Below are 12,482 nucleotides of genomic sequence, written 5' to 3'. Positions count from 1 at the left end.
GAAATGGATTTAATATCTTTGTCTTTCAGAGTTTTAGCTGACTTTCCCTTTGAATTTGACATTTAAGCTGACCGTTGGTGCCTTAACCAAAAAAAAAAAAGGTGCTTGCTTGGTGTGAAATGATTTAAAGATTTGGTAAAAATGGGATGTTGCCAGAGAGCTCAGAAATCAGGCAGCCATCAGGTCGACGCAGTTACCGGAAGTCCCCACAATAGTGATGTTAACAAATAAATCAGATAATGCACAGGCAAATTAATGATATCCCTGCAGTTGTGGTCTTGACCGGTCACGACCAATCCCATCAAAAAATGGTCTTGAGACCAAGACTCATCTCAAGTACTACAACACGACTATAAATTCAACTTCTTCAGCAGCATTATCGATAATTAAGGTAAGGAGAAATTTGGAGAGTTTGTCCTCAAGCAGATGGGAAAGAAAGAAAGGAGATACTTAGGGGGTTGAAGACTCTCTGGAGCCAGATTTTAAAAAAACAGGTTTGCATACCTGAGGAAAGCAGATTGGATTTTGAAACATATAAGTAGGTATCCAAGGGAGAGGGCAAGCTTCTTCTGGTACCTCTACAAGTACACCTGGTGTCTGCTGGAGGAGAAGAAGACCGAGAACCATAAAGACAACTGAGCATGAGTTGGAGAATTACATTAAGTGCCAACATGGCGTCAGCAGGAAGAACATCCCTCTTGGCCCACCAGGGCACATCCCTTGCCCCCTTGAGCCAGCCTTCCAGTTCAATACCATACTGCTCCAGTTTGCAAAGATCAAACAGGTGGTAGAGAAAGCAAGCACTGCATGAGCAGCTGGACCAAACAGCATCCTATATAGTGCATACAAGAACTGATACATTGTATTAAAGCTACTGGTATTAAAGCAACCTGCTGAGAGTTGTTTGGAAAACCCAAACTATCCTGGTTGAGTGGAGGAGAGCTGTGACCACATTCATCTCAAAAGTGAAAGATACAGGAGTAATATAAGCCAGTTCATAGGCTTTGCCCTATTCAAAATGGAAGAGATCTTTTCTGTGGTGGCAAAATGTATGAAGCGCTATCTCCTGTTGAACAACTACTCCTGGTGATACTAGCTGCCAGAAGGCAAGACTTCCAGGGTTTCCTGGCTGTATGGAAAATGGAACTATTATCTGGGAACAAATCCAGACAGTTAAACATGAGTAGCTTGGCTGGATCTAGCCAACCATTGGTTTGTTCCCCATCATCTCATCACCTTCACCCTTGAGTTATTTCACATACCAACTTGTATCCACAACCATGTATCCATCTACTTCAACAGCTTCTACATCTGCTACAGAAGTCAGGAGATCAGAAATGGATGGCAGCTCAAGAAAGGCAAAGTGATGGGTTGCTCAACCTTGCTCAACCTGTTCAGCATTTGAAATCATCTTGAATGGTGGGAGATCTGATGAGTCAGATCACAGTCAGGCAAGTGACTGCCAGCCTTAGGAAACTATATGGACTATATCATGACTCTTCTCCAGACAGCAGCTTATACAGCCCAGCTCCTGAAAAGGCTTGAGGAACTCCTAGTTTGAGCCAGGATAAAATCATCCATTGCACAGCCTCAAAGCCTATCAGCCTATAAGACAGGAATTATAGCATCTCTTTCACAGTTGATGTTGTTGGTAAAGCAACATATCTGAAGCCCTGGGAGGCTGTGTATGCCAATCAGTCAATCAGAGGGAACAGATCCCAATATGTTATCCAAAGCTGCAAAGAAAGAAAGAGCTGGTGATCACTGAGGTGGTCAAGATGGAAGAGGAAATGTACAAGATCTGTGCAGTGAGCCATGGACAACAAGGGAGCTAGACAACCTAGGAGGCTGTAACCAGCAGGGCCATAACCATAACAACTCAGAGGCAACCTGACAACTATACAGTGACCAGAACCCAAGCTTGCAGTATGTTCTCTCCAGCTGCAAGGCAGCGCTGACCCAGAGTGGGTACAGATGTCATCCTGACCGGGTCCTGCAGAAACTAGTGGAGAACCTGGAAACACATAGACTACAAGCAAACAGGGCAGTCCTGTAACATCACAATAGCTTATTCATTTTGTGGAGCAGGAAAGTGAGGCACAGAACACCATGCAGAAGGAGCAATCTGCCCTAGCACACAGATGTGAGTGGAACCTGAGAGCTGACTTTGATCAACAGCTGAAGTTCCCCAAGTTCTTATTGCCACCCTACAGCCAGACATTGTCCTGTGCTCCATGGCAGATCTCACTATCCCATGGAAAAATGACCAAATTGGCAGAAATTGGGAGAGATTGCATTCAGAAATTTGTGTTAGCATTGGTAATGTATATGTGTGTTCACTGCTTCAGATGGGTTAAATGGAGAGGAGGAATTTCACTGTGTACTTAAATCTGTGCTTGAGTGTACATGTGACAAATAAAGGCTTGGCTTCTGGCTTGGCTGGTAAATCTTTTTCCTTTGGCAGTCAGAAAAGAAGGATCTTCCCATCGTATAAGACAGATTTATAAAATAGGAAGAAAATTTTAAATGGCTGAAAACTTCACAAGGAAGACAAATATTGTTTCCAAGAAGACAGATTATGAAGCTCGAACAATTCAACACAGGGAAAAATACAAGATATGTATTTTTTTTTCTTTCTGAGCACATCAATTAAATTGGGCAACTTTGACAGTTTAATAGTTTAATGTAAAAATGGTCTCCCCATTATTGTAAATGTAGTCTAGTGAATAAAAGTGTGCCAGTTATATCTACAAGTCAATAATATAGTAATCATACAATGTTATATATAAACTTACCCACAACCATACACATATTTACTTACCTGCATGCCTGATGCGGCCCAGGTAGTTCAAGATGTTAGCATATGCTTGATTGGTTTCCTCTCTTGCCTAGCAGAGAGACAGGAAAAGGATTTGTTAACATACTGTTTTTTCATCCCTGTCTTCCTGTCCTGTCTACCCTATGTCAATTGTATGTTGTATATGTACGGACAGGTTGACGGCTAATTTCGCTGGTACATGTGACTAGTGACAATAAAGGGCTTATCATCATCATCATAATCACAAACTACTGTCATAATATCTTGCTTGTTTACTTAGCTCGGGATAGTAACTGCAAGATAGATGATTCTGGAGAGAACATTATCGCAGTACAGCATTAGTAATAGTCCTAATCCTGCTAAATTATGATAATTAAACCAGTATTGTAACTAATCAGTATGTTTCTCTAACTATAGTAACTATTTATTATTATTATTATTATTATTATTATTATTATTAATAATAATAATAATAATAATAATAATAATAATATACTTTTTTGTCATGTCCTACATGAAAATTGTCTTTGGTCTCACTGACAAAAATAATATAAAACACATATAAAGGAGGAGAAAAAAATTCCGAGTATTAATAATACTTTTTAATTTAGCAAAATAGTGTAGAATACAGTGAATAGTGTAGGATGAAGATGAATAAATGCTTATGTTCATAATGCCACATACCTCTATAAGCACTGCAAGAACAGCCAGGCCATTTTCTTGGGTTTTAGCTTCAGAAATATTAGAATACAACTCGGAATTATAGTGGACTACATGGAGCTGTAAAGGCAGAGAATTAATGCTAAAGAGGGAGAGAGAACTTGCATAATAAAGCTATATAGCTAACACATATTTGGTCAGCTAATAATTGCTTATTACAGGTGGAAATCCAGGCAAAGACTGAGTGCAATATATGGGGAAAAATAGTGATGGGAAAATTGAAACAGTGTTTCAATACATATCGAAACCTATGCAAAACCCTCTGATTTGGAGCATTGTTCTGAGTTCTGGATCAACAGGAATATGTCATGTGACTGTTCCAAACAGTGTTTCATTACATCACCAGCTGTTTCAAAATGCTCCAGTTATTTTGCCCACATTCAAAACTGAAACTCAATGAAACAAAAGTGAATATCTGACAGTCTCATTTTTTTGTTTCCAAAATAAAATACTAAAATTATACATGAAAATACACACACACACACACACACACACACACACACACACACACACACACGCACCCTTGTCTTGTGATTGGCTGCTTCTTCACCACCCGACATGCGTCAAATATTTAAAAGCTCTTCTAAACCTTAGTTTATTTGCAAAGCTGGGCCTCAGTTACCTGAATGTCTTGTACTGAGCCTTCCTATTGCTGAACATAATGAAGACAGTCACTGGGATCTTTCTGACAGCAGAGTAGGTGAAACTACCCAGAGACAGAGTGTTTCTACTGATGCTACTGTTGAGTTTCAGTGATATCTCTCAGCCACAAATTATTCCTCAACCTGTTCACAAGCACTCCCAACAAATACTGAGATTAAAATAAAGCATCCTTCCATCAAAATCATACTATAAACCAACACAAAAAAGTTAAATTACCAAATATATGTATACAAACTACAAAGAAGCAAGAGAATGTTCCACTGTTTATGGAATTAATTATTTTAAAATGACAAGGGTATTTATTTGCCCAGCAGATGTCACTGTGGTGAGATCTTGCCAATATTCCAAATGATTGGTTCTTTTTCTAAATCAATTGTTTCAGATGTTTTGATCCCTCAAATGTTCCATTTCTGCCATCACGAGAAAAAGTGTTCAGGATAATGTGTCTGTTGGTCACAATAAGTGTACAAATAAGTCAACAAGTTAGCAAATTAAGTTTAAAGTTACATCAAAATTTACCTGGTAAAGTTCCTTATATCCTAGAGGACAGGTGGAAAAGTGCAACATTAGACTCAGTTTTATGACCATCGATTATTATCATGCCCTCCCCATACTCCATGATCCCCTGACATGGAGCTGACCCTAACCCTGGGACAGTCTCCCCAGTCAAGGCTGTACACATTCCACATGGTGCCTTCCATGGTACAAGACCTATCCACAAATATTTCCCTCACTAACATCTCATCTGAAATCCTGTTCAATTTGTCCCCAGAATTAGTGGAATGGTGAGGCAAGGACTAACCACCACCTTTACACGATGCTTTTCAGGCACCAGCAGATACTCATGAACATCCATGTGTACACAACTCACTTTCACCAGTCAATACATTCCCCAATGCTCCACATTGAATCAGACTTTGATCAACTGTGGTCTGGTTGCACTTCTAGTCCACCAAGGCCTGAAGACTCCCTTGAATACTCCCTGCCACTTGGTATCAGGGGCGATTTCTCAGAGACAACAAAGGAAGCCAAGCTTCCCCTAAAATTCTCTCCCCAAACTGCGGCGTCTACGACGTTGAATTCTCATTAAAACAATAACTTGCATAACATAATATATGCCCAAGATTGTATTTATGTTCATAACTATCCTGTAACTTATTTGAGTGATGTCTGATGAACTTGCAGTTCGCTATGAGAATCACCTTTGCTGCCAGGCTGTAACCTTTCTTATTTCAATGGGCTCTATGGACTGGCAGCAGTGTTGCCAGATTGGGCGGTTTTAAGTGCATTTTGGCGGGTTTTGAACATATTTTGGGATGGAAAACGTCAGCAGTATCTGGCAACACTGACTGGCAGCCGGGTATCCGTTGCAGTCTACGAGACGGCTCTGAACAGCCAATTTCGGCTAGTTGTTATTGGTTAAAATCAACAAAATCGTCACTTCCAGGGAAGCCGGGCTTCTCTGGGACTAAACGAGACAGTGGGAGGGACAAGAAGCCGGGCTGATAAAGGATTATTGGAGGTGGTGTTTGAAAGACATGAGGAGGGCGATACTTCGGCGAGGAACACGGAAGCATGATCAGTCAGTCCCTAGCGGATGTCGAGAAAGTGTAGTCGTGTGCCAAAGTGCTGTCTGAATTTCTTTTCATATAAACGTTTCTTCTCATTGATGTCTCTGTACATTACTCTGTAAATAAATGTAAATATTACTCATTGTGCTCCATTAACTTTCATCCATTCTATCAGTTTGATCATTCGTGAATTCACTCATTTATTTCATTTGTAGTTCAATCTGGTTGTAGGCTAGCTTGAGCCTTATTGGGATCTGCAGTGCTAGCTGCTAACAGAAATTGGTGAAGTCTCTGGAAAGCACAACCAGCTGGTATGACAGGGTCACAGACCATTTTCTGGAAAAGGAGCGGAGGGCAGAATTTGTGTATAAATAGTGTTCATGTTCACGAATCTGAAGTGTGTATATTGTTCAGTAATGTTAAGAGAATGGTGGGCTCTGTGTTATAGGTTATACCTGGGTATAATATTCAAGGTTCTGTGTGTTGAATAGCCTACCTGGTTATGAATTTCCAGACTGTGTTGCAGAAGATGTTCAAGGATGTGTTGCACAGCTGAGTGTTGTGTTAAAGACTCTGTGTTGCATATCAGGGTATGATGTTCAAGGCTCTTCGTTGAATAGCCAGTGATTTTTGGATGTTTGATATTTTTGATTAAGGATATGAGGCACTAGCCTGGCAAGCCAGACTATAACATGAAATGTACAAGCAAAAATACTTTCTGCCACTAGGTAGGGTTGTCTAGTTCACTGTGCTAATGGGGCACACCTTTCTATGCTTTGATATCCGGCCTACAGGTTTTACAGTGAATGCGTAAAATGGGCTTCCCCTGTTTTAAAAACCAGCAGTCGCCACTGCTTGGTATGTATGTTCTGCTTGATTGGGGAGGCCCAAGGTGTGTCAGAAATCCAGATCAGCATCCCAGGAGGTGACGTTGAGACTCAACACATGTTACCTGCTGGTTCAACCTTCCTCCTCTCCATCTACAGCTGATGTTTGGCCACACCTCTGCTGCCATATGTACTAATAGTCAATTAAATTTTATTTGTATAACAATTTCAAAATGGATTGGGTAATATTGGGTAGGGTCTCCCTTTGCTCTCAAAACAGCCTCAATTATTTATGGCATGGATTCCAAAGATGTTGAAATATACCTCTGAGATCACATAATTCCTGCAGATTTTCAGGTACACTTTCATGCTGCTAATGTCCTGTTTTTCCACATCCCAAAAGCGTTCTATTGGATTCAGATCTGGTGATGAGGAAGGCCATTGAAGAGCATTGAACTCTACACTATACACTATGTCTCAAACTAATTTCATGAGCATAATAATGATATTATGCTCATGAAATTGGTTTGAGACATAGTGCATTATCATGCTGGAAGTAGCCATTAGGAGATGGGTAAATTGTGGCCATGAAGGGATGCAAATGGTCAGCAACAACAGTCAAACAGGCTGAGCCTGTCAAGTAATGATTGACTGGTAATAACAGGCCCAAAGTCTGCCAAGAAAACATCCCTCACACCATTGCACTGTTTTGTGTTGGCACAAAGCAGGTCAGGTTCATCGATTCATGCTGTTCGTGTCAAATTCTAACCCTACCATCTGTGTGCCTCAGCAGAAATTGAGATTCAATAGACCAAGGTATATTTTTCAAGTCTTCATTTGTCCTTTTTTCAGTGAGCCTGTGCCCCCGCAGCCTCAGATTTCTGTTCTTGGCTGACAGAAGTGGAACACAGTGTGGTTTTCTGCTGTTATAGTCCATCTGCCTCAAGGCTTGGTGTTTTGTGCATTCTGAGATGCTTTTCTGCTCACCACAATAGTACAGAGTGGTTATCTGAGTTACTGTAGACTTTGTCAGCTCAAACCAATCTGGCCATTCTCCATTGATTTCTCTCATCAACAAGGCATTTCAGTCTGCAGAACTGCTGCTCACTGAATTTTTTCGTTATTACACCTTCTTTATTAGAGATAATGAGATGAGATGAGACACCATTCTGAGTAAACTCTAGAGATTGTTGTGTGAAAATCCCAAGATATCACCAGGTATAGAAATACTCAAACCAGCCCATTCAGCACCAAATCATGCCACAGTCAGTATCACTGACTGTGATAATATCCTCATTCTGATAGTTGATGTGAACATTACCCAAAGCTGCTGACCAGTGCTAATCAGCATGATTATATGTACTGCACTGCTGTTGGCTGATTAGATAATTCCAGGAATGAGTATGTGTAAGTGTTCCTACTAAAGTGCTCCATAAGTATACAACCCCAAATTAGAAAAAGTTGATCCTGTATATTGAAATTAAAACTGAAAACAATGATTTGTAAATAATTTTTGACCTGTATTGCACTCAAAACAATACAGTGGCACATTCTTTGATGTTTCATCTCATTAATTTTTTTTTTCAAAATAAACACTTTTCAACAATTCTTGCAACAGGTTTAAAAAAAAAAGTTGGAACGGTAAAGCATTTACCACTTTGTAATTTTGCCACTTAAAATATGTTTAGGGACTGAAGACACCAAGTGATGAAGAATTTCAAGCATTATTTTGTCCCATTCTTCCTGCAAACAAGTCTTAAGGTGTGCAACAGTCCAGAGTTGTCATATTTTTCATTTCAAAATTCACCACACATTCTCTATTGGGGACAGAGGGGACAGGTACTCTCTTCTTCCACAGCCATGCCTTTGTAATGTGTGCAGAATGTGGTTTTGCATTGTGTTGAAATATCCCTGGAAAAGATGTTGTCTTAAAGGCAGTATATGTTGCTCCAAAATTTCAGTGTACTTTTCTGCATTAATGCTGCCATCACTGAAGTGTAAGTTACCTTTGCCAAGGGCACTGACACAACCCTAACAGACCCTGGCTTTTGGACTTTTTGTTGGTAACAGTCTGGATAGTGTTTCTCACCTTTGGTCTGGAGAACAGGTGGGTTTTTTTTCATTACTTACAAAAAACACCTGGAATTTTTATTTGTCTGACCACAATATACATTTCCACTGTGTGATGGTCTGTCCCAGATGCCTCCAATCCCAGAGAAGTCAACGGCACTTCTGGACACAGTCAACATAAGGCTTCCTTTTTGCACAGTAAGGTTTTAACTGGCATTTGTGGATGTAACTCCATACTGTAGTGCTTGACAAGGTTTTTGCCAAAGTAATTCCAAGCCCATGTGGTTATGATGGTTCTTGATGCAGTGCTGTTTAAGGGATCGGAAATCATGGGTGTTCAGCTTAGGTTTGTGCCCTTGTCCTTTACACATCAAAATTCCTCCATATTCTTTGAATTGTTTAAGGATATTATGCACTGTAGAGAGTGAAATATCCAAATCCCTTCATATCTTTCTTTGAGGAAGATTGTTTTTAAACATTTCAATCATTTCAAACATTTCATGCATTTATTGACAAACTGGAGCTCCTTGTCCCATCTTTGCTCCTCAACGACTAGGCCTTTCCTGAATATTGATTTCATACCAAATCATGATTACAATCACCGGTTGACATCACCTGTTTCAATTACATTATTATTTAATTATTTTACATCATTACTAGCCCTAAATTGCCCCATCCAAATTTATTTTGGCATGTTTTGCATGCCTGAAATGCAGGAATGGATGTATATTAACAAATGAAATGAAGCTGACCAGACAAAACATGAAATGTCTTGGGTTTATACTATCTGCAATGAAATACAAGTTAAAGTACATTTAGAAATTGCTGCTTTCTTTTTTTTTTAACTTGCATTTTCCATACCGTCCCAATGTTTTCTGATTTGGGGTTGCAGTTTAACATCCATTATTGATTAATATTTTTATGTTTGTTAATCTCATCAGGCAGTGGAAATTGACAAGTCTTTGAAAGGCTACCATGACTGGTGTGGGTCCCCCCCCAATACATACATACATACATACATACATACATACTCAGCAAAAATAAAAACTTGACACTCATTATTTTTCAAATAGTGTTTAGAAACTTTTCTTGAAAGAGTTCTTGTTGTGATTATGGTTAAATGCATTGTCAAGGGCATTATGTCACACATTCATTCTACTGGTCGGGCCTACGTAGCACGTGCGAGAGCACTGCACGCTAAAATCACGTTTCCACGTGACACAAGTGACGTGACCTATTGATACACGTGCAATTGATCTCATGGTAGCAGAGTAGAGTGTCATCTCAGAAAAACAAGGTTTTATGGTTAATTATTCGTTAATTTGCCATGCCACGACTGTCAAACATTCAGCGTGAACATGCCATTGGCATGCTGAATACGGGAACATCCGTCACTGATGTTGCGAGGGTTATGGGATGCAGACCATCCATAATCTCCAGACATGTCTCCATCAAACTGGCACCACAGCCGACCGTAAGGAACCTTCCACAGAACTTGCAGGAGCTTGGTGCCATGTTGGTACAAATATGGCGGCGCATTCCCCAAGCTGTGTTCAGACGCATCATCCAATCCATGAGGAGACGTTGTATTGCAGTTGTGAACGCCCATGGAGGACACACCCGATATTGACATGATTTCATTAAGTTGTGACTCACAGTTTTTGATCATAGACATTGTCGTCGCATTTCCGGTGGAACCGATTCCATGACAAACATGATCTGTATGCTATAGCATCTTTAATGACAAGATAATTGAATACAATCGTTATTTCAAACCTATTTTCCAAAATGTTCAAATTATTGACTTTGAAACGAGTGTAAAGTTTTTATTTTTGTTGAGTTTATAATATTCTCCCCTGATGAGGTTGCTGTTTCTCTTCTCTGCATCCAACATGGAAATATTATGCCTGTCTGTTGCCATCCTCATAGTCGAGGGTTGGTGATCCAGGAAACTATCAACTAGCTTCCTTGAATTCTCTTAGGTGATTATAGCACACCAGAGGGACCCAAACCCTCATCTGGTGGCAGGTACACATACACACCTATGGGCAATTTGAAATATTATGTAATAAAATAAATAATTCAAACTGGACAGAATTTACTTGAACAGAAAAGATGTGTTAATATATTATACGTAGGAGGTGATTTAATAGTTTTAAAAGGCATCTAACACATTTATCAAGTTCATTCAGTTAATTTAATTAATTGTTTAGATTTCTATTCTCTCTTTTACCTTTTACTGTTTTAATTTTAATAATTACTTGTTAACTGGTACCAGATAGGTCATTATTTAAATATATTCCCATTTGACACACATATACATACCTCTGCAGAAGCACTCTGTTCATCAATGCTATGCTCACTTCCTGTAGACACACCCACTCCATTTCCCCAGTGCAGGTGAAGCTGAACAGCACTAAACTGCCATGGCAAACCAGCCAAACCCATCCAACTTGGCAATGGGATCTCCACTGACAAACAACAACAACAAAAAAAAATTAATGAATTAAAATAAATAAGTAAATAAATAAAAATGATAAATAATAATAATAAAAAGAGCGCGCGCGCGCGCGAGAGAGAGAGAGAGCAAGTGACTATGAAAGACAGTCATGAAAACTTTCATGTGTATTAAAAGAAATATCAGAATAATCACATTATTTAGAATTCCTACCAAAAACTGTCCTCATTCCAGCAGTTATCAGAATTTTTCTTCTAAATCCAATCCCAACAATCTTTATTTCAGAAATAAAGAGTGTTTTTTGACTGAAAGCCATGAAGGATTGCAATTACTTAACATTAAGGAACATGAAGGGTTAATAAGGAGTCAATCATAACGTCATTAAGGAGCATGAAGGGTTAATAAAGAGTCAATAAAGAGTCGATAACAAAAAAAGATCAACTTTAATTATAACTAAAAATGTTAACAATTAAGAGACAATTAAGACAGACAGAAAGATGGAAATTTTGACCCTGTATAGCAAACCAAAACTATGATTAAAAGCTCTTTTTTGCACCCTCATACATATCGGAGTGCTTTGTACCTATCAAGTTTTAAAATAATCAAGTGTAGCTTGTTGCAAGTGTCAAAAATGAGATATAAAAATACAGATGAAAGAGCTTTCTGCCACTGTACACCAAAGGCGTAGAATACCTTACTAATCCAGCAGGGGTTTACTTACAATAATTAAAACAAACAAACAAACAAACAAACAAACAAACAAATAAAAAGAGAAAAACAGTAGTAAACGCTGTACATTTTATATTCCAGTTTAATTCTTACCAATTTTGTTAATTGAATTATGTGTTTAGATTTCCATTTTCCTTAAATTGTCATACTCCACCCTGGACATCCACTCCAGAGATTTATTATCTCCCAGTCCAGCGCTAATCCGGATCCGGGACGGGACTTCCATCTGGCCTGTATTCACGTCCTGGTTTTCTATGCTGTGTATTTAAACGCCGTTCTCAGACAGGGACTTTGTCAGGGTCATGTCATCTGTCAGTGTGTTAATCGCCTCACTTCGAAGAAGGAGAATGTTATGTAAAAGAAAACGACGACAGTAACAGATCCAACAGGAGTTTTGGGGGGCGCGGACGGAGTGAGGTGTGATCCGGGATTTGCAGGAAGTGAGTGAGATGGAGGAGATTGAGGAGGCAGATGAAGGCGATGATCTAGCGTCAAGCGACTACAATGAGAGAAATACATACTCAGGAGAATGGCAGAGGGTCAATCGAGGAAGTAAGAAAAGGAAAGAACTAGAACCCAATGAAGAGAGGAGAGGGGAAGGTAAAATAAATGAAATAAAAGTTATC

The 12,482-nt window shown here is 39.3% G+C and overlaps 1 protein-coding gene across 1 annotated transcript in view; it reads right to left on the bottom strand.

Moving 5' to 3' along the window:
* The window catches only part of ca14 (carbonic anhydrase XIV), a 145,411-nt gene that overhangs the window by 119,524 nt on the left and 13,405 nt on the right, over window positions 1-12,482 (bottom strand). Inside the window, exons 3-5 of the mRNA XM_060920787.1 lie at window positions 10,995-11,140; window positions 3,503-3,598; window positions 2,822-2,888 (exon numbers count right to left, since the gene is read on the bottom strand). Coding sequence (XP_060776770.1) covers window positions 2,822-2,888; window positions 3,503-3,598; window positions 10,995-11,140 — 309 coding nt within the window. The remainder of the gene's footprint in view (window positions 1-2,821; window positions 2,889-3,502; window positions 3,599-10,994; window positions 11,141-12,482) is intronic.

Source organism: Neoarius graeffei, chromosome 5 (genome assembly GCF_027579695.1).
Source record: "Neoarius graeffei isolate fNeoGra1 chromosome 5, fNeoGra1.pri, whole genome shotgun sequence".
NCBI lineage: Eukaryota > Metazoa > Chordata > Actinopteri > Siluriformes > Ariidae > Neoarius > Neoarius graeffei.
The sequence above is the reverse complement of the archived record's forward strand: the minus strand, read 5'-3'. Positions and strand labels throughout refer to the sequence as shown.